General features: G+C 51.8%; 2 protein-coding genes across 3 annotated transcripts in view; one reads left to right on the forward strand and one right to left on the reverse strand.

Annotated features, from left to right (window-relative positions):
• Nucleotides 1–20931, forward strand: part of fhl3a (four and a half LIM domains 3a) — a 41379-nt gene that overhangs the window by 8016 nt on the left and 12432 nt on the right. The window lies entirely within an intron of this gene.
• On the reverse strand, nucleotides 12525–13887 carry LOC136944400 (uncharacterized). The gene is made up of 2 exons (XM_067238149.1): nucleotides 13791–13887; nucleotides 12525–13609 (listed from the first exon to the last, which is right to left on the reverse strand). Exons 1-2 carry the CDS (start codon nucleotides 13885–13887, stop codon nucleotides 12525–12527), a joined length of 1182 nt encoding a protein of 393 aa, XP_067094250.1.

Consider the following 20931-nt stretch of genomic DNA (forward strand, 5'->3'; position numbering starts at 1 on the left):
CAAACACTGACGTGGAAGCTTGGTAGCAAACCTTCACTTCGCACACACACAGATATTGTATACACACACACATATACACACACACATATAGTATAAACACACACAGATACACACACACACTGTCTGAAGGATTTCCTCCCTCCTCTCTTCGTTTCTGCTGCAGCTCGGAGTTCTCCTTTTTGTGTTTGTACAAGTTGGTGGTGTTGCCATGGTAGCGAACAGCCTTCCAACGAACATCGCAGTTTGCAAGGTTTTCATTTACAAACATTCCTCTTTCTTTCTGCCATCATGAGACCTCTCTTGGTACAGTTTCTGCCATCATGACACCTCTCACTCACGTACAAAGTGTCTGCCCTGCTGATTGGCTTGTGCTTGATGGCATGACATCATCAAACGGAGCAGGGGAGGAGCAGCATTGTGTGCATACCAGACTGGAGCGGCACAGTGTTCAAAGCTTATTTTAAACTCTACATTTCATTCTAAATAAATAAAATCACTGATATAAATATCTATATCTTTCAACATCAGTATCAAAAGTATTGCTACTTCAGGATCGATCCGCTCATCCCTAGTGTCCACCATGGTTATCACAGAGGACTGGTGTCCACCATGGTTATCACAGAGGACTGGTGTCCACCATGGTTATCACAGAGGGCTGGTGTCCACCATGGTTATCACAGAGGGCTGGTGTCCACCATGGTTATCACAGAGGACTGGTGTCCACCATGGTTATCAGAGAGGACTGGTGTCCACCATAGTTATCAGAGAAGGCTGGTGTCCACCATGGTTATCAGAGAGGACTGGTGTCCACCATGGTTATCACAGAGGACTGGTGTCCACCATGGTTATCACAGAGGGCTGGTGTCCATGGTTATCACAGAGGACTGGTGTCCACCATGGTTATCAGAGAGGACTGGTGTCCACCATGGTTATCACAGAGGGCTGGTGTCCACCATGGTTATCACAGAGGACTGGTGTCCACCATGGTTATCAGAGAGGACTGGTGTCCACCATAGTTATCAGAGAAGGCTGGTGTCCACCATGGTTATCAGAGAGGACTGGTGTCCACCATGGTTATCAGAGAGGGCTGGTGTCCACCATAGTTATCACAAAGGGCTGGTGTCCACCTTTAGCCGGTGTGTGGTGAAACTCACTCCTGAAGTATGTAACAGGCCACCTGCGTCAACAAATTGCTAGCTTTTCGTTGGTGTAGTTGGTAGTGGTTGCACTTGGAAGTCGAGAGGTGTTAGGTTCGACTCCCGGTGGGAGCGGACATTGGCCGGTATGCCTCTGACGGAGCAAGACCACGTCTGTTACACATCATGGTTATCACAGAGGACTGAGCCTGCTGAGTCTCCGCCAGACTATCTCTCTATGTCGCTTTCTCTCTCTCTGTCTCTATGTTGTGTCTCTCTGTCTATGTTGTGTCTCTCTATGTTTTGTCTCTCTGTCTCTCTCTCTATGTTGTGTCTCTCTGTCTCTCTCTATGTTGTCTCTCTCTATGTTGTGTCTCTCTGTCTCTCTCGCTCTGTCTCTCTCTATGTTGTCTTTCTCTGTCTCTCTCTCTGTCTCTCTGTTTTGTCTCTCTGTCTCTCTCTCTCTCTATGTTGTGTCTCTCTGTCTCTCTCTCTATGTTGTATCTCTCTGTCTCTCTCTATGTTGTCTCTCTCTGTCTCTCTCTATGTTGTCTCTCTCTGTCTCTCTATCTATGTTGTGTCTCTCTGTCTCTCTCTCTATGTTGTCTCTCTCTGTCTCTCTCTCTCTCCATGTTGTGTCTCTCTCTCTATCCCTTTCAGCCCCAGCCTGAGTGTGTAACAGAACAGTCTTGATTACTCTAGTTTCCACATCTGCTAAGAATGAAGACGAATTGTTGTGACATCATGGCAGATGAGAGGCAATCAGAGGAATGTGTGTGTGTGTAAATGTAGGTCTGTATGTGTGTGTGTGTGTGTGTATGTGTGGGTCTGTGTGTGTGTGGGTGTATGTGGTGTGTGTGGGTGGGTGGGTGAGTGGGCTTGTGTGTGGTGTGTGTGTGTGTGTGTGTGTGTGGGTGGTGTGTGTGTGTGGGCTTGTGTGTGTGTGTGTGTGTGTGTGTGTGTGTGTGTGTGTGTGTGTGTGTGTGTGTGTGTGGTATGATATGAGATGAGATGATACTTGGGTGTGTCAACTGTCTTGCTTGATTATCTCCAAGTGTCTCTTTTGATTAGCTGCTGTAACAAGTTAAAACTCATCAGTGTTCCTCAGGGGGTAGGGAGAACTGTGAGTGTATGTGTTTGCATTTGTTTGTGTGAATGTGTGTGTGTGAGAGAGAGAGTTTGCATGTGTGTGTGTGCATTTGTGTTTTTGTTAATCAAAAGTCTCCTATCACTGTTATGGCTTTGCTGACCCCAGATGCCCCTGGAAGAGCTGTTTTGACTGGCGGGATCAAGGGCTGCTGCTAGGTGCTGGTAGTGATGGATCTGTGCTGGCTGTGTGTCTGTTTTGTGTGTTTGTGCTGGCTGTGTGTCTGTGTGTCTGTTGCTGGCTATGTGTCTGTTTTGTGTGTCTGTGCTGGCTGTGTGTCTGTGTGTCTGTTGCTGGCTGTGTGTCTGTTTTGTGTATCTATGCTGGCTGTGTATCTATGCTGGCTGTGTATCTGTGTGTCTGTGCTGGCTGTGTGTCTGTGTGTCTGTGCTGGCTGTGTGTGTGTGTCTGTGCTGGTTGTGTGTCTGTTTTGTGTGTCTGTGCTGGCTGTGTGTATTTGCTGGCTGTGTCTGTGCTGGCTGTGTGTCTGTGCTGGCTGTGTGTCTGTGTATCTGTGCTGGCTGTGTATCTGTGCTGGCTGTGTGTCTGTGCTGGCTGTGTTTCTGTGTTGGCTGTGTGTCTGTGCTGGCTGTGTTTCTGTGTTGGCTGTGTGTCTGTGTTGGCTGTGTGTCTGTGCTGGCTGTGTGTCTGTGTATCTGTGCTGGCTGTGTGTCTGTGCTGGCTGTGTATCTGTGCTGGCTGTGTGTCTGTGCTGTCTGTGCTGGCTGTGTGTCTGTTCTGGCTGTGTGTCTGTGCTGGCTGTGTGTCTGTGCTGTCTGTGTGTCTGTGCTGCCTGTGTATCTGTGCTGGCTGTGTTTCTGTGTTGGCTGTGTGTCTGTGTTGGCTGTGTGTCTGTGCTGGCTGTGTGTCTGTGCTGGCTGTGTGTCTGTGTATCTATGCTGGCTGTGTGTCTGTGCTGTCTGGGTGTCTGTGCTGGCTGTGTGTCTGTGCTGGCTGTGTGTCTGTGCTGTCTGGGTGTCTGTGCTGGCTGTGCTGGCTGTGTGTCTGTGCTGTCTGGGTGTCTGTGCTGGCTGTGTGTCTGTGTATCTATGCTGGCTGTGCTGGCTGTGTGTCTGTGTATCTATGCTGGCTGTGTGTCTGGGTGTCTGTGCTGTCTGGGTGTCTGTGCTGGCTGTGTGTCTGTGCTGGCTGTGTGTCTGTGCTGTCTGGGTGTCTGTGCTGGCTGTGTGTCTGTGCTGGCTGTGTGTCTGTGCTGGCTGTGTGTCTGTGCTGTCTGGGTGTCTGTGCTGGCTGTGTGTCTGTGCTGGCTGCGCAGCTGTTGATGAGCTGTTTGCTGCTGCTGCAGAGTAAACACTGTCAGGTCCACACAGGATTACACTGTTGCACCATCAAGAATGTAGCTCCTTATCAGGAAATCACACACAGACCTCTCTCTCTCCTTATGGATGTCTCTGTCTGTCTCTCTCTCTGAAAATCGTCTCCTTTTCCTCCTTTTTTTTCTCTCTCCCACCTCTCTCTCTCTCTCTCTCTCCCCCCACCTCTCTCTCCCCCACCTCTCTCTCTCCCCCCACCTCTCTCTCTCCCATCTCTCTCTCTCTCTCCCCCCACCTCTCTCTCTCTCTCCCCCCACCTCTCTCTCTCCCACCTCTCTCTCTCCCACCTCTCTCTCTCCCCCCACCTCTCTCCCCATCTCTCTCTCTCTCTCCCCCCACCTCTCTCTTTCTCTCCCCCCACCTCTCTCTCTCTCCCCATCTCTCTCTCTCTCCCCCCACCTCTCTCTCTCTCCCCATCTCTCTCTCTCTCCCCCCACCTCTCTTTCTCTCCCCCCACCTCTCTCTCTCTCCCCCCACCTCTCTTTCTCTCCCCCCACCTCTGTCTCTCTCCCCACACCTCTCTCTCTCTCCCCCCACCTCTCTTTCTCTCCCCCCACCTCTGTCTCTCTCCCCACACCTCTCTCTCTCTCCCCCCACCTCTCTCTCTCTCCCCCCACCTCTCTCTTTCTCTCCCCCCACCTCTCTCTCTCTCTCCCCCCACCTCTCTCTCTCTCTCCCCCCACCTCTCTCTCTCTCCCCCACACCTCTCTCTCTCTCCCCCAACCTCTCTCTCTGTCTCTCTCCCCCCACCTCTCTCTCTCTCTAGTTGATTCAATAAGGGGTCAGATGGCTGAGCGGTCTATTAATCAGAAGGTTGTTGGTTCGATTCCCTGCTGTGCATAATGTCGTTGTGTCCTTGGGCAAGGCACTTCACCCTACTTGCCTCGGGGAGAATGTCTCTGTACTTACTGTAAGTAGCTCTGGATAAGAGCGTCTGCTAAATGACTAAATATAATTATAATACGGGTGGTTGAAATCAAGCATTCTGATTGGTTGAGAGTGAGTCACGGGGTGTGCTTTATTGAGCATAAAGTACTGTACGGTGTACAGGTGTTTACAGTACGCCTGTTTACATTTGCCTTAAAATGGAGTGTTTCATATTAGTGCGCACTCAAAATAATGGTTACATTTTTGGTTGTCATTGGTAATTTTCGTTGTCACTTGGTTGTCGAGTAGCCTCAGGCATCATGGTTTAGCCTCAGGCATCAGACCTGAGGCTAGACTGTGATGCCTGAGGCTACTCTGTGATGCCTGAGGCTAGACTGTGATGCCTGAGGCTAGACTGTGATGCCTGAGGTTAGTCTGTGATGCCTGAGGCTAGCCTGTGATGCCTGAGGCTAGCCCGTGATGCCTGAGGCTGGCCTGTGATGCCTGAGGCTGGCCTGTGATGCCTGAGGCTGGCCTGTGATGCCTGAGGCTGGCCCGTGATGCCTGAGGCTAGCCCGTGATGCCTGAGGCTGGCCTGTGATGCCTGAGGCTGGCCTGTGATGCCTGAGGCTGGCCTGTGATGCCTGAGGCTGGCCTGTGATGCCTGAGGCTGGCCTGTGATGCCTGAGGTTAGCCCGTGATGCCTGAGGCTAGCCCGTGATGCCTGAGGCTGGCCCGTGATGCCTGAGGCTGGCCTGTGATGCCTGAGGCTGGCCTGTGATGCCTGAGGCTGGCCTGTGATGCCTGAGGCTGGCCTGTGATGCCTGAGGCTGGCCTGTGATGCCTGAGGCTACTCTGTGATGCCTGAGGCTGGCCTGTGATGCCTGAGGCTGGCCTGTGATGCCTGAGGCTACTCTGTGATGCCTGAGGCTAAACCATGATGCCTGAGGTGCCTGTGATGCCTGAGGCTACTCTGTGATGCCTGAGGCTAGAATGTGATGCCTAAGGCTAGAATGTGATGCCTGAGGCTGGCCTGTGATGCCTGAGGCTAGCCTGTGATGCCTGAGGCTAGACTGTGATGCCTGAGGCTACTCTGAGATGCCTGAGGCTGGCCTGTGATGCCTGAGGCTAAACCATGATGCCTGAGAGTGGCCTGTGATGCCTGAGGCTACTCTGAGGGATTTTTGCCCTTACAAAAAAGAAGTATATAAAAGTATACTATAAGTATACTAAAATATGGATAGTACACTTTTAGTTCACTTTTGATATACTTTTAAAAAATATGCATAGAAAATAGTTGACTTTTGATATACTTATAAGTACGCTTTGAAAATAGTTCACTTTTGATATACTTTTAAGAAGTATACTTAGAAAATAGTTCAATTTTGATATACTTTTAAAGATCCTGTAAAGTAAATTCCATGTTTTGCTTCTAAGTACATTATATACACGTGTGAAATGAGTTCCTGAAAGCATGTGCAAAGCGCTACAACCTTGTCGCACTGAAATGTGGAGTTAGACCGAAGAACAGTTTCTCTTCCGTTTTCAGATCAGGTTTTAATGGGCGGAGCCAAAAAATGCCCTATCTACGTCATTTCGCCCCATCTACGTCAGATCACTGAATGGCTCCTCCTGCTGTACTGTTATTGTAGCTTTTATCAGCTAGCTAGCTAGCTTCAGGATGTCTCCCACCACCCGCAACTGCATCTTCCCTGGATGCAAGAAATCCAGCTGCGCTGCAACGCCATTTAAGTTGATAATGAAAGGAAAAATAGGTTGATAGATTTTGTGAAGAGCCACGCTCATGGAAAGCTTCGGATAAACTCCAACAGCCGCCTCTGCGCCACTGACCATTTCACGGCGGACAGTTTTAACATGGACCAGAGACAGACGGGGTTCACAAACACACGGCTTCTCTTGCAGCGCGAAGCCGTACCGAGCATCGCCCCTCCGGCCGTTCATCCTCCGGTCGCACCATCCACCGCCGCCAGCAGTTCATCACTCTTCTGTGTTCTTGTTATAATTATACTAGATAACTTTTTCAGAGGTATCTCTGCTATAATTAGTGCAAATTGCTAACTTGATATTAGGCTACTCGGTGTAGAATGATGGTATTTTGGTGAAACGGTAGCTAATGTGCTAGAAGTAGTTGGAGAGCTCACTGTCTGCTGTAAATGTTTACTCCTGTGTTACAGCTCAGGGGAATATTTCATTTATATGCATCTGTGTGTTTCACTCATTGAACAAATACATTCTAATTCTAAACTGTTTTGTTCGGCTTGACGTAGCGTCCATTATCTGGGTTGTAGATAGCTTAGGAGAGACAATTGGCGTGGGAGACCATTGCTGTCCGAGTCAATGCATACATGTGAATGCAGTAGCCAGTCCATACATATTACAGGTGAAATAGTGTTGGACTAGATAGCATGTTAAATTTATGTCATATTAAATATGAAAACATACTACGAACAGGTAAGACATATTTTGCTTAGGCTATACGCTTGTGATTGTAGCCTCGACGCTTGGTTTTAATCATATCTGACATGATACAGAGTAAATATCAGTTGGTGCCTATTTCAACTTGTAGTAGCAGTAACACCCAACAGGAAGCTTTTCATCACAGGATGATTAAGATTAAGATGTTGAAGAGACATTGACTGCTTCAGCAGAGATGGATGCAGATATGCCAACATGTATGGTAGCTGCTGGTAGTTCTCTCCCCATGTACTTTTATTTACATAAGTCCTACTATGTGGCCCCAAATCCAAAAGAGAGATGCTTACTAAGAATCTAGGAGGCTTAACCCCCTGTCTTAAACCAGAGGTGACGAGTCTCGGTGTAATCCTGGACTCAGATTTTAATTTCAACTCTCACTTTAATAAAGTGACCAAAACATCTTTCTTTCACCTGAGGAATATAGCAAAGGTACGACCATTCATAAACCAAAATGATGCAGAGAAGTTAATTCATGCATGTATATCCAGACGCCTGGACTACTGTAACGCACTTTTCACTGGTCTTCCCAAGAAAACCACTGAAAGACTACAGCTCATTCAAAATTCTGCAGCTATATTATTAACCAAAACTAAAAGGAGAGAACACATTAGTCCTGTCCTAGCTACTTTACACTGGCTTCCCGTTACCTTCAGAATTGACTGTGAGGTCCTTTTCCTCACATACAAAGCTCTACACGGACAAGGACCAAGCTACATTGCTAACTCCTTTATAAACTACACACCAGCTAGAACACTGCGATCATCAAATGCAGGCCTATTAAAGGTCACCAGAAGCAGTCACAAGAAGATTGGTGATGCGGTCTTTGTCAATTACGCCCCAAAACTATGGATCAAATTGCCCATAATTATTGGGGAATAATTATGGGCAAACACACTACACATTTTCAAAAGACAGCTTAAAACCTAACTTTTTACCAAAGCATTTAAGTAATTTTATCTCAGAAGGGTTTTGCTACTTTTATTAGTTATATTATTGTTTTTATAGATTTGCTATTTTTATTATTACTTTTATCACTTGTATTATTGTTTTTATTGATTTTATGTAAAGCACCTTGAGCTACAATTCTTGTATGAAATGTGCTATATAAATAAAGTCTTACTTACTTACTTACTTACTTACTTACTTACAAGCTGGTGTGGAATTTTCAGTTACACTGAAATGATGAGAATAATGAATAGAAATACGATTTGCACATTTCGATCCTGTTGAACAGAGCATGGAAGCTGAACATAGAGATGTTCAGTTAATGGCAGGTGAATTCTGCATGAGGAACTGTTGAATTTAATGTCATCTCTTGTATTCCCAGTTACCAGTGAAGGAGTTGTACAAACTGAATCTCATAAAGCAAGTGCCAAAAACTGACCAAGAGATGGTATACTTGGTGGGTGGGTGTCTGATGGCTGAGCAGTTATGGAATTGGGCTACCAATCAGAAGGTTGCTGGTTCGATTTATGGCAGTGCAAAATGACGTTGTGTTCCTGGGACGGGCACTTCACCCTACTTGCCGCAGGGATAATTTCCCTGTAATTACAGTAAGTCGCTCTGGATAAGAGCGTCTGCTAAATGACTACATGTAAATGTATACTTAGGGCAGAAGAATAAAGGCTGATCTTGAAATGTATTTGCTGGAACACCAGTTACAGGAGGGTGCATGGTCACAGGTGAATAATGTAAATTGGAGGAACAATAGCATACATTCTCATTGTTTGATTTATATTTGTAGGCAATGAAGAAGACCGAATGAAATTTCAATGATTTGTCTTTATTTCACAGCCAAAAAGCATTTGGTCGGTTATGAGTGCACGTCCACGGTGTGTATTAGCGATGTAAGGGCTGAGAATGTTGCTAAAATAAATGATGGAGTGTGACGGGAAACGGTAACGTTAACTTAGGTATTCATCAGGGAATTAAATACATCGAATCGCCGTCTTATAATCCTCTCCCGACGTATAACTAAGTGAATTAAATTTAGTTTGAGATTGGTCGTTCGAACCAGGAAAGGACACCCCATGTCTGCCAACGCTATCAGGCTCAGAAAGTGGGAGGGGATAGGTAGAAATGCAGAGTTTGTTATTGAAACCTGCTAACGAGCAGGTTACATTCACAGAGTGAGTCACCATGGACACTGACCAAAAGTTTGCGTTACCTCTCTTTCTGGAAAGGAAGACCCAGAGTTAGCCTCAATTCAGGGTTACCCAACTCAGGGTTTTCAGTAAATCCGCTTTCTGGAATACCATCTCTGAGACTCTGTTGCTGTCGTTGTTGTTGATGTTATTGTTTACTTCTGCTGTTGTCCATCACGTAATTCTCCAACCTTAGCAGGAAGTGCTTCTCTGAGATTGACCACAGGTCTCAGGTTGATGAGACCTCAGCAGGCTTCTCTGTAGTCACCCAGCCTGGAGAGTGTGATGTCCAGAACCACACAGTGGTGCCAGATTCTCACTCTGATCTCAACATCCTGTCTTCTGCCTTCCCACCATCCCGAGCGTCTGGCAGACATGATCTCTTATCTCTGTGTGCTTGTTCCCCGGTAGCAGTAGACCAGGCGGACCCAGACCCTGGCCCTGCTGCAGGACGCAGAGGACTGGGTCGACACAGACCCTGGCCCTGCTGCAGGGCGGAGAGGACTGGGTCGACACAGACCCTCGCCCTGCTGCAGGGCGGAGAGGACTGGGTCGACACAGACCCTCGCCCTACTGCAGGACGGAGAGGACTGGGTCGACACAGACCCTGGCCCTGCTGCAGGACGGAGAGGACTGGGTCGACACAGACCCTGGCCCTGCTGCAGGACGCAGAGGACTGGGTCGACACAGACCCTGGCCCTGCTGCAGGACGCAGAGGACTGGGTCGACACAGACCCTGGCCCTGCTGCAGGACGCAGAGGACTGGGTCGACACAGACCCTGGCCCTGCTGCAGGACGCAGAGGACTGGGTCGACACAGACCCTGGCCCTGCTGCAGGACGGAGAGGACTGGGTCGACACAGACCCTGGCCCTGCTGCCGGACGCAGAGGACTGGGTCGACACAGACCCTGGCCCTGCTGCAGGACGGAGAGGACTGGGTCGACACAGACCCTGGCCCTGCTGCAGGACGGAGAGGACTGGGTCGACACAGACCCTGGCCCTGCTGCAGGACGCAGAGGACTGGGTCGACACAGACCCTGGCCCTACTGCAGGATGGAGAGGACTGGGTCTGGGACACACTAACACCATGACCTCATCCTGCAGGCGTTCCACCCCCCTCAACTGCCCCCAACCCTCATCTTTTCATCCCTCATTATCTCATCCCTTCATCCTTCCAGGACTGTGGGGTGTGTATAGAATGTCTGGGGTGTGTGGTTTGTGAAGTGTACAGGGTGTGGAGCGGGATGGAGGGTGTGTAGTGTACAGGATGTGGTGTACAGGGTGTGAAGGGAATGTAGTGTACAGGGTGTGGAGGGGGATGGAGGGTGTGTAGTGTACAGGATGTGGTGTACAGGGTGTGAAGGGAATGTAGTGTACAGGGTGTGGAGGGGGATGGAGGGTGTGTAGTGTACAGGATGTGGTGTACAGGGTGTGAAGGGAATGTAGTATACAGGGTGTGGAGGGGGATGGAGGGTGTGTAGTGTACAGGATGTGGTGTACAGGGTGTGAAGGGAATGTAGTGTACAGGGTGTGGAGCGGGATGGAGGGTCTGGATTGTACAGGGTGTGGAGTGGGATGGAGGGTCTGGAGTGTACAGGATGTGGAGCGGGATGGAGGGTCTGGAGTGTACAGGGTGTGGAGCGGGATGGAGGGTCTGGAGTGTACAGGATGTGGAGCGGGATGGAGGGTCTGGAGTGTACAGGATGTGGAGCGGGATGGAGGGTCTGGAGTGTACAGGGTGTGGAGCGGGATGGAGGGTGTGGAGTGTACAGGATGTGGAGCGGGATGGAGGGTCTGGAGTGTACAGGGTGTGGAGCGGGATGGAGGGTCTGGAGTGTACAGGGTGTGGAGCGGGATGGAGGGTGTGGAGTGTACAGGGTGTGGAGTGTACAGGATGTGGAGCGGGATGGAGGGTGTGGAGTGTACAGGGTGTGGAGCGGGATGGAGGGTCTGGAGTGTACAGGATATGGAGCGGGATGGAGGGTCTGGAGTGTACAGGGTGTGGAGCGGGATGGAGGGTCTGGAGTGTACAGGATGTGGAGCGGGATGGAGGGTGTGGAGTGTACAGGGTGTGGAGCGGGATGGAGGGTGTGGAGTGTACAGGATGTGGAGCGGGATGGAGGGTGTGGAGTGTACAGGGTGTGGAGCGGGATGGAGGGTCTGGAGTGTACAGGGTGTGGAGCGGGATGGAGGGTGTGGAGTGTACAGGGTGTGAAGCGGGATGGAGGGTGTGGAGTGTACAGGGTGTGCCTGGGTGGACCTGGTGGAAGGGAGATCGATCAGGATAGATAGCCATGTCTGTTAGCGAGGTTCCGCAGATCAGCTTGCTATCGTTCCTCACCGAAGACCTGCGCTTCCCCTTGTCTCTGAGTTTACTGCCAGACAGGAGACTTTGCCTGTTTATCAGCAGTAGTTGGAGAAGACAAATTGTGTTTTTCTGCGTGATAACAAGACTCCATGTGACAGAGATAAGAGTCTGAATGATCACAGTTCACCTTGAGGAAAGTCAGGAAAATACATACAACTCTACTAAACCATAACTGCAAGAACTTGCGGTCTTCTAACGGAAAAGACAGTTAGATTAAACAACAACAGATAAATGGTCAAAATAATAGAAATATTGTTCTGTCTGGAGTATTTCCAGTGACCACAAGATTTGGTAACCATGGTTTTCTTATCATGTTAGTCCGTTCTAATCCTGATTCCTCTAACACCTTGGCTTTCATATGCTTTAGTGAACAAATAGAATTAGTGTATAATTAATTGAGTGAATGTAGAAAGTATTTAATGTAGAATGTAATAAGTGAATGTACGATGTATTTAGTGAATGGGGAATGTAATTAGTAAATGAAGATTCTATTATATGGTAGTCTGGTCAGTTCTTGGTCTGGGTCTAGTCTGGGTCTGTTCTGAGTTTAGGGTAGTCCGGGTCTAGGTCTGGTCTGAGTCTAGTCTGGGTTTGGTTTGTCTGAGTCTAGTCTGGGTCGGGGTCTGGTCTGGGTTTGGTCTGAGTCTAGTCTGGGTTTGGTCTGAGTCAAGTCTGGGTCTGGTCTGAGTCTAGTCTGGGTTTGGTCTGAGTCAAGTCTGGGTCTTGTCTGAGTCTAGTCTGGGTCTGGTCTGAGTCTAGTCTGGGTTTGGTCTGAGTCAAGTCTGGGTCTGGTCTGAGTTTAGTCTGGGTCTGGGTCTGGTCTGGTCTGAGTCTAGTCTGGGCCTTGGTCTGAGTTTGGGTCTGAGTCTAGTCTGGGTCTGGTCTGAGTCAAGTCTGGGTCTGGTCTGAGTTTAGTCTGGGTCTGGTCTGAGTCTAGTCTGGGCCTTGGTCTGAGTCTAGTGTGGGCCTGGTCTGAGTCTGGGTCTGGTCTGGGTCTGGTCTGGGTCTGGTCTGGGTCTAGTGTAGTCTAGTCTAGTATGGGTCAAGTCTGGTCTGGGTCTGTATCTTGGGTCTGATCTGGTCTGGGTCTGGTCTGGGTATGGTCTGGGTCTGGTCTAGTCTGGTCTGTATCTGGGTCTGGTCTAGTCTGGGTCTGGTCTGGGTGGGGAGCTGGGAAGCTAGAGGGCGGGGGGGTGGGGAGCTGGGAAGGTAGAGGACTGGGGGGTGGGGGCCTGGGAAGGTAGAGGGCTGGGGGGTGGGGAGCTGGGAAGGTAGAGGGCGTAGAGGACTGGGGGGCGGGGGCCTGGGGCCTGGGAAGGTAGAGGGTGTAGAGGACTGGGGGGTGGGGGCCTGGGAAGGTAGAGGGCTGGGAGGTGGGGAGCTGGGGAGCTGGGAAGGTAGAGGGCGTAGAGGACTGGGGGGCGGGGGGCTGGGAAGGTAGAGGGTGTAGAGGACTGGGGGGTGGGGGGCTGGGAAGGTAGAGGGCTGGGGGTTGGGGGCCTGGGAAGGTAGAGGGCTGGGGGGTGGGGAGCTGGGAAGGTAGAGGGTGTAGAGGACTGGGGGGTGGGGGGCTGGGAAGGTAGAGGGCTGGGGGTTGGGGGCCTGGGAAGGTAGAGGGCTGGGGGGTGGGGAGCTGGGAAGGTAGAGGACTGGGGGGTGGGGGCCTGGGAAGGTAGAGGGCATAGAGGACTGGGGGGCGGGGGCCTGGGAAGGTAGAGGACTGGGGGCCTGGGAAGGTAGAGGGCTGGGGGGTGGGGAGCTGGGAAGGTAGAGGGCATAGAGGACTGGGGGGCGGGGGCCTGGGAAGGTAGAGGACTGGGGGCCTGGGAAGGTAGAGGGCTGGGGGGTGGGGAGCTGGGAAGGTAGAGGGCGTAGAGGACTGGGGGGCGGGGGCCTGGGAAGGTAGAGGACTGGGGGGTGGGGCCTGGGAAGGTAGAGGGCGGGGGGTGGGGAGCTGGGAAGGTAGAGGACTGGGGGGTGGGGGCCTGGGAAGGTAGAGGGGGGCGTAGAGGACTGGGGGGTGGGAGCCTGGGAAGGTAGAGGGCTGGGGGCCTTGGAAGATAGAGGGCGTAGAGGACTGGGGGGTGGGGGCCTGGGAAGGTAGAGGGCGTAGAGGACTGGGGGGTGGGGGCCTGGGAAGGTAGAGGGCTGGGGGGTGGGGGGCTGGGAAGGTAGAGGGGGAAGGAGGAAGGGTGTTCCTTTGCATGGCAGCTTGATTTATGAACACCTTTGAAGTGAGCTCATTCCAGCCACACAACCAGCTCTGCGTGGCGGAGTAGGGGCGTTCTCTGGCGGTACCAGAGAGGGAAACAAACGACCCCAGGGTCAACCCCCCCGCGCACAGCACCGCGCACTCATGCACTTCCTGGTTCCAGGACCATTCATCAGCATGCATGTTAAAACGAGCCAGACAGACTCCCAAAAGACACTGGACTCCCCCCACCCCCCTCTCTCTCTCTCTCCCCCCCCCTCTCTGGCTCTCTCTCTGTCTCTCTTTCTCTCCCCCTCTCTCTGTATTGCTCTGTCTCTCTTTCCCCCTCTCTCTTTCTTTCTATTTCTCTGTATACGGTCTCATGGCTCCGTGGGGGAGAGAGACACTGCTGCACAAGCTAGGGAGGACTCCTTCCTCTTAATGTTTGTGTGAGTGTGTGTGTGTGTGAGTGTGTGTGATAAAGGGATGGGCAGGTAAAGGGAGGGGCAGGTAGAGCCAGGTAAAGGTAGGGGCAGGTAGAGGCAGGGGCATGTAGAGGCAGGGGCATGTAGAGGCAGGGGCATGTAGAGGCAGGGGCATGTAGAGGCAGGGGCAGGTAGAGGCAGGGGCAGAACCCCTTCTAAAGCTTTTGATGTTTAGCAATCCCAGTCGCCTCCTTTTTGGCAGGTGGAGGTGTCATGGGTGGAGATAGAGGGTAGGTGGAGGTGTCGTGGGTGGAGATAGAGGGCAGGTGGAGGTGTCGTGGTTGGAGATAGAGGGCAGGTGGAGGTGTGATGTGGGTGGAGATAGAGGGCAGGTGGAGGTGTGATGTGGGTGGAGATAGAGGGCAGGTGGAGGTGTGTCGTGGGTGGAGATAGAGGGCAGGTGGAGGTGTCGTGGGTGGAGATAGAGGGCAGGTGGAGGTGTCGTGGGTGTAGATAGAGGGCAGGTGGAGGTGTGTCGTGGGTGGAGATAGAGGGCAGGTGGAGGTGTGTCGTGGGTGGAGATAGAGGGCAGGTGGAGGTGTGTCGTGGGTGGAGATAGAGGGCAGGTGGAGGTGTCGTGGGTGGAGATAGAGGGCAGGTGGAGGTGTCGTGGGTGGAGATAGAGGGCAGGTGGAGGTGTCATGGGTGGAGATACAGGGCAGGTGGAGGTGTGATGTGGGTGGAGATAGAGGGCAGGTGGAGGTGTGATGTGGGTGGAGATAGAGGGCAGGTGGAGGTGTGTTGTGGGTGGAGATAGAGGGCAGGTGGAGGTGTGTCGTGGGTGGAGATAGAGGGCAGGTGGAGGTTTCGTGGGTGGAGAACGAAAGCAGCAGCAGTGTTCAGGTAGCAGCAGTGTTCAGGTAGCAGCAGTGTTCAGGTAACAGCAGTGTGCAGGAGCAGCAGTGTGCATGAGCAGCAGTGTTCAGGTAGCAGCAGTGTGCAGGAGCAGCAGTGTTCAGGTAGCAGCAGTGTGCAGGAGCAGCAGTGTGCAGGAGCAGCAGTGTTCAAGTAGCAGCAGTGTGCAGGAGCAGCAGTGTTCAGGTAGCAGCAGTGTTCAGGTAGCAGCAGTGTTCAGGTAACAGCAGTGTGTAGGAGCAGCAGTGTTCAGGTAGCAGCAGTGTTCAGGTAGCAACAGTGTTCAGGTAGCAGCAGTGTGCAGGAGCAGCAGTGTGCAGGTAGCAGCAGTGTGCAGGTAGCAGCAGTGTTCAGGTAGCAGCAGTGTTCAGGTAGCAGCAGTGTGCAGGAGCAGAAGTGTGCAGGAGCAGCAGTGTGCAGGAGCAGCAGTGTTCAGGTAGCAGCAGTGTGCAGGAGCAGCAGTGTGCAGGAGCAGCAGTGTGAAGGTAGCAGCAGTGTTCAGGAGCAGCAGTGTGCAGGAGCAGCAGTGTGCAGGAGCAGCAGTGTGCAGGAGCAGCAGTGTTCAGGTAGCAGCAGTGTGCAGGAGCAGCAGTGTGCAGGAGCAGCAGTGTGAAGGTAGCAGCAGTGTTCAGGAGCAGCAGTGTGCAGGAGCAGCAGTGTGCAGGTAGCAGCAGTGTGCAGGTAGCAGCAGTGTGCAGGTTGTGGGAGCTGTGACTGCTCTGGCAGGAGTTTAGCCCTGCAGGGTTTGGGTTGCTCCTGCACGCCTCAGCTGACACACCAGATGTTCAGTTGGAGCGTATGCAGGGTTTCTCTCCTTAGCTATGGGCCTGAGCTGGAGTCTCGTCTTACTGCACTGATGTAAACTAACTAGCCGGTGAAGCCACCTCCCTGAAATGAGTTTTTGCAGGTCGGAATGTCTGAGTGTGACAAACCCAAGACAGCTCCTTCATGGTGGCTGAGATGCAGTGTGACATGGAGAGTGCAGTGTGACATGGAGAGTGCAGTGTGACATGGAGAGTGCAGTGTGACATGGAGAGTGCAGAGTGACATGGAGAGTGCAGTGTGACATGGAGAGTGCAGTGTGACATGGAGAGTGCAGTGTGACATGGAGAGTGCAGAGTGACATGGAGAGTGCAGTGTGACATGGAGAGTGCAGTGTGACATGGAGAGTGCAGTGTGACATGGAGAGTGCAGTGTGACATGGAGAGTGCAGTGTGACATGGAGAGTGCAGAGTGACATGGAGAGTGCAGAGTGACATGGAGAGTGCAGTGTGACATGGAGAGTGCAGTGTGACATGGAGAGTGCAGAGTGACATGGAGAGTGCAGAGTGACATGGAGAGTGCAGTGTGACATGGAGAGTGCAGAGTGACATGGAGAGTGCAGAGTGACATGGAGAGTGCAGAGTGACATGGAGAGTGCAGTGTGACATGGAGAGTGCAGAGTGACATGGAGAGTGCAGTGTGACATGGAGAATGCAGAGTGACATGGAGAGTGCAGAGTGACATGGAGAGTGCAGAGTGACATGGAGAGTGCAGAGTGACATGGAGAGTGCAGAGTGACATGGAGAGTTGTGGTGTCAGATGAAGCATCATTGCAGCTGTGTGTGCGTGCGCGCGTGTGTGTGTGCGTGTGTGTGTTTGTGTGCGTGTGTTTGTGTGTGTCTGTGTGTGTGTTTCCTTTACCGTTATCCACACACACTGACTCCCTCAAGAGTCCTCAATGTCCTTTCTCCCCCCATCTGAATGATGACTTCAGAGTGTCTCCCAGCTCAGCCAGCCCATAATTATCTTTAAGAGTTGTGTTTAGCTCCCGACCAGTGACATTCTCAGACATTATTCTCAATCACTATAAAACTTCCATTGAAAGTGAAGTAAACTCTAAACTAGTTTTGTCTCTATCCTCCCCAGAATAAACAACTGACACGTCTTCCACATTTGTTTTCACAGAACGCATTTTTGCTGAACTGGTCTCTCCTCTCTCCTCTCCTTTCCTCTCCTTTCCTCTCCTTTCCTCTCCTTTCCTTTCCTCTCCTTTCCTCTCCTTTCCTCTCCTTTCCTTTCCTCTCCTTTCCTCTCCTTTCCTCACCTCTCCTGCGGTTCCTGGTTGTGCTGGTCATAGTTCAGCTAGAGTTACACAGCAACACAGAAGCTCTTATCAGAAGCAGCTGAATCACCAGCCACACCTGAGTGCTCATTACGAAGCAGCGAGGCGTCCAGGTGACCCAGGGTGGGGGTGCGCTCCTCTGCAGGTGCTGATTAGTGACGTCTGTCTGGAGGACTGTGTGTTTACAGGACAGCCTTGTCATCAGGTCCCTGGCCAGCAGTGCTTAGAGGCTCAGGGACAATGACAGGCTGGGGTTAGGTGTGACAGTGTGTGAGTGTGTTGGTGTGTGTGTTAGAGAGTGTGTGGGTGTGTGTTAGCGTGTGTGTGTTAGAGAGTGCGTGTGGGTGTGTTAGCGTGTGTTTGTTAGAGAGTGTGTGTGTGTGTGTTAGCGTGTGTGTGTTAGTGAGTGTGTGTTAGAGAGTGTGTGTGTGTGTGTGTGTTAGCGTGTGTGTGTTAGAGAGTGCGTGTGTGTGTACAAGGTTCTTCTCCTACCACGCTGCAAAGAATGTCAGCCTTCTTCTGTTTACCAACAGCAACCAATCAGCTGCTGTTCACCCCATTGGAACGTAAACTGTGGCTCAGATTTCTCAACGTGACCCCATGAAACGGCGGTGATCTGGGTGACCACATCTCCTCTCTTCACCATAATCTCCCCCTATCTCTCTCTCTCTCTCTCTCTTCATTGTTGATGTGTTGGCCATCTTGGTAACCTCTAGACTCAATGGTGCTAGTGTGTTGACTGCCTGAGCGACATGGTGCTAGTGTGTTGACTGCCTGAGCGACATGGTGCTAGTGTGTTGACTGCCTGAGCGACATGGTGCTAGTGTGTTGACTGCCTGAGCGACATGGTGCTAGTGTGTTGACTGCCTGAGCGACATGGTGCTAGTGTGTTGACTGCCTGAGCGACAGCCTGCTAGCAGCTGTCAGGGTCTGCTAGCAGGCTGGCCTGCTCAGTGCTCAGTGCTCAGTGTGCTCAGTGTGCTCAGTGCTCAGTGTGCTCTGTGCTCAGTGCTCAGTGCTCAGTGTTCAGTGTGCTCAGTGCTCAGTGCTCAGTGTGCTCAGTGTGCTCAGTGCTCAGTGTGCTCAGTGCTCAGTGCTCAGTGCTCAGTGCTCAGTGCTCAGTGTGCTCAGTGCTCAGTGCTCAGCGTGCTCAGTGCTCAGCGTGCTCAGTGCTCAGTGTGCTCAGTGTGCTCAGTGTGCTCAGTGTGCTCAGTGTGCTCAGTGCTCAGTGCTCAGTGCTCAGTGCTCAGTGCTCAGTGTGCTCAGTGCTCAGTGTGCTCAGTGCTCAGTGCTCAGTGCTCAGTGTGCTCAGTGCTCAGTGCTCAGTGCTCAGTGTGCTCAGTGTGCTCAGTGCTCAGTGTGCTCAGTGCTCAGTGTGCTCAGTGCTCAGTGTGCTCAGTGCTCAGTAATCAGTGCTGTGTGCTCAGTGCTGTGTGCTCAGTGTGCTCAGTGCTCAGTGTGCTCAGTAATCAGTGCTGTGTGCTCAGTGCTGTGTGCTCAGTGCTGTGTGCTCAGTGCTCAGTGTGCTCAGTGCTCAGTGCTCAGTGTGCTCAGTGTGCTCAGTGTGCTCAGTGCTCAGTGCTCAGTGTGCTCAGTGTGCTCAGTGCTCAGTGTGCTCAGTGTGCTCAGTGCTCAGTGTGCTCAGTGTGCTCAGTGCTCAGTGTGCTCAGTGTGCTCAGTACTCAGTGTGTTCAGTAATCAGTGTGCTCAGTGCTCAGTGCTCAGTGTGCTCAGTGCTCAGTGTGCTCAGTGTGCTCAGTGCTCAGTGTGCTCAGTGTGCTCAGTGCTCAGTGTGCTCAGTATGCTCAGTGCTCAGTGTGCTCAGTGCTCAGTGTGCTCAGTGTGCTCAGTGCTCAGTGTGCTCAGTGTGCTCAGTGTGCTCAGTGTGTTCAGTAATCAGTGCTGTGTGCTCAGTGCTGTGTGATCAGTGCTGTGTGTTCAGTGCTGTGTGCTCAGTGCTGTGTGCTCAGTGATGTGTGCTCAGTGCTGTGTGCTCAGTGCTGTGTGCTCAGTGATGTGTGCTCAGTGCTGTGTGCTCAGTGATGTGTGCTCAGTGCTGTGTGTTCAGTGCTGTGTGTTCAGTGCTGTGTGCTCAGTGCTGTGTGCTCAGTGCTCAGTGCTGTGTGTTCAGTGCTGTGTGTTCAGTGCTGTGTGCTCAGTGCTGTGTGCTCAGTGTGCTCAGTGATGTGTGTTCAGTGATGTGTGCTAAGTGCTGTGTGTTCAGTGCTGTGTGTTCAGTGCTGTGTGCTCAGTGCTGTGTGCTCAGTGTGCTCAGTGATGTGTGTTCAGTGCTGTGTGCTCAGTGCTGTGTGCTCAGTGCTGTGTGCTCAGTGCTGTGTGCTCAGTGCTGTGTGTTCAGTGCTGTGTGCTCAGTGCTGTGTGTTCAGTGCTGTGTGTTCAGTGCTGTGTGTTCAGTGATGTGTGCTCAGTGCTGTGTGCTCAGTGTGCTCAGTGATGTGTGTTCAGTGCTGTGTGCTCAGTGCTGTGTGTTCAGTGCTGTGTGTTCAGTGCTGTGTGTTCAGTGCTGTGTGCTCAGTGCTGTGTGCTCAGTGCTGGGTGTTCAGTGCTGGGTGTTCAGTGCTGTGTGCTCAGTGCTGTGTGTTCAGTGCTGTGTGTTCAGTGCTGTGTGCTGTGTGCTCAGTGCTGTGTGCTCAGTGCTGTGTGCTCAGTGTGCTCAGTGATGTGTGTTCAGTGCTGTGTGCTCAGTGATGTGTGCTCAGTGCTGTGTGCTCAGTGCTGTGTGCTCAGTGTGTTCAGTGCTGTGTGCTCAGTGCTGTGTGCTCAGTGTGCTCAGTGCTGTGTGTTCAGTGCTGTGTGCTCAGTGCTCAGTGCTGTGTGCTCAGTGCTGTGTGCTCAGTGTGTTCAGTGCTGTGTGTTCAGTGCTGTGTGTTCAGTGCTGTGTGCTCAGTGATGTGTGCTCAGTGCTGTGTGCTCAGTGTGCTCAGTGATGTGTGTTCAGTGCTGTGTGCTCAGTGCTGTGTGCTCAGTGCTGTGTGCTCAGTGTGCTCAGTGATGTGTGTTCAGTGCTGTGTGTTCAGTGCTGTGTGCTCAGTGTGCTCAGTGATGTGTGTTCAGTGCTGTGTGCTCAGTGCTGTGTGTTCAGTGCTGTGTGTTCAGTGATGTGTGCTCAGTGCTGTGTGTTCAGTGCTGTGTGTTCAGTGCTGTGTGCTCAGTGCTGTGTGCTCAGTGTGCTCGGTGATGTGTGTTCAGTGCTGTGTGCTCAGTGCTGTGTGTTCAGTGCTGTGTGCTCAGTGCTGTGTGTTCAGTGCTCAGTGCTGTGTGCTCAGTGATGTGTGCTCAGTGCTGTGTGCTCAGTGCTCAGTGATGTGTGTTCAGTGCTGTGTGTTCAGTGCTGTGTGTTCAGTGCTGTGTGTTCAGTGCTCAGTGCTGTGTGCTCAGTGATGTGTGTTCAGTGCTGTGTGCTCAGTGATGTGTGCTCAGTGATGTGTGCTCAGTGCTGTGTGCTCAGTGCTGTGTGTTCAGTGCTGTGTGTTCAGTGCTGTGTGCTCAGTGTGCTCAGTGATGTGTGTTCAGTGCTGTGTGTTCAGTGCTGTGTGTTCAGTGCTGTGTGTTTAGTGATGTGTGCTCAGTGCTGTGTGTTCAGTGATGTGTGCTCAGTGCTGTGTGCTCAGTGCTGTGTGTTCAGTGCTGTGTGCTGTGTGTTCAGTGCTGTGTGCTCAGTGCTGTGTGCTCAGTGCTGTGTGTTCAGTGCTGTGTGCTCAGTGCTGTGTGCTGTGTGCTGTCTCCCCCTCTCTCTATCTCTCTCTCCCTTCCCAAACACTCATCTGTTAAAGGGCCTTCTCA

Source organism: Osmerus mordax, chromosome 6 (assembly GCF_038355195.1).
Source record: "Osmerus mordax isolate fOsmMor3 chromosome 6, fOsmMor3.pri, whole genome shotgun sequence".
Taxonomy (NCBI): domain Eukaryota; kingdom Metazoa; phylum Chordata; class Actinopteri; order Osmeriformes; family Osmeridae; genus Osmerus; species Osmerus mordax.

Coding starts and splice junctions, on each gene's coding strand:
- LOC136944400 (XM_067238149.1), bottom strand. CDS start 13,887: ATGCATGCTGATGAATGGTCCTGGAACCAGGAAGTGCATGAGTGCGCG. Junction 13,610..13,790: donor GTCGTTTGTTTCCCTCTCTG/GTACCGCCAGAG, acceptor CCCACCCCCCAG/TCCTCTACGCCCTCTACCTT.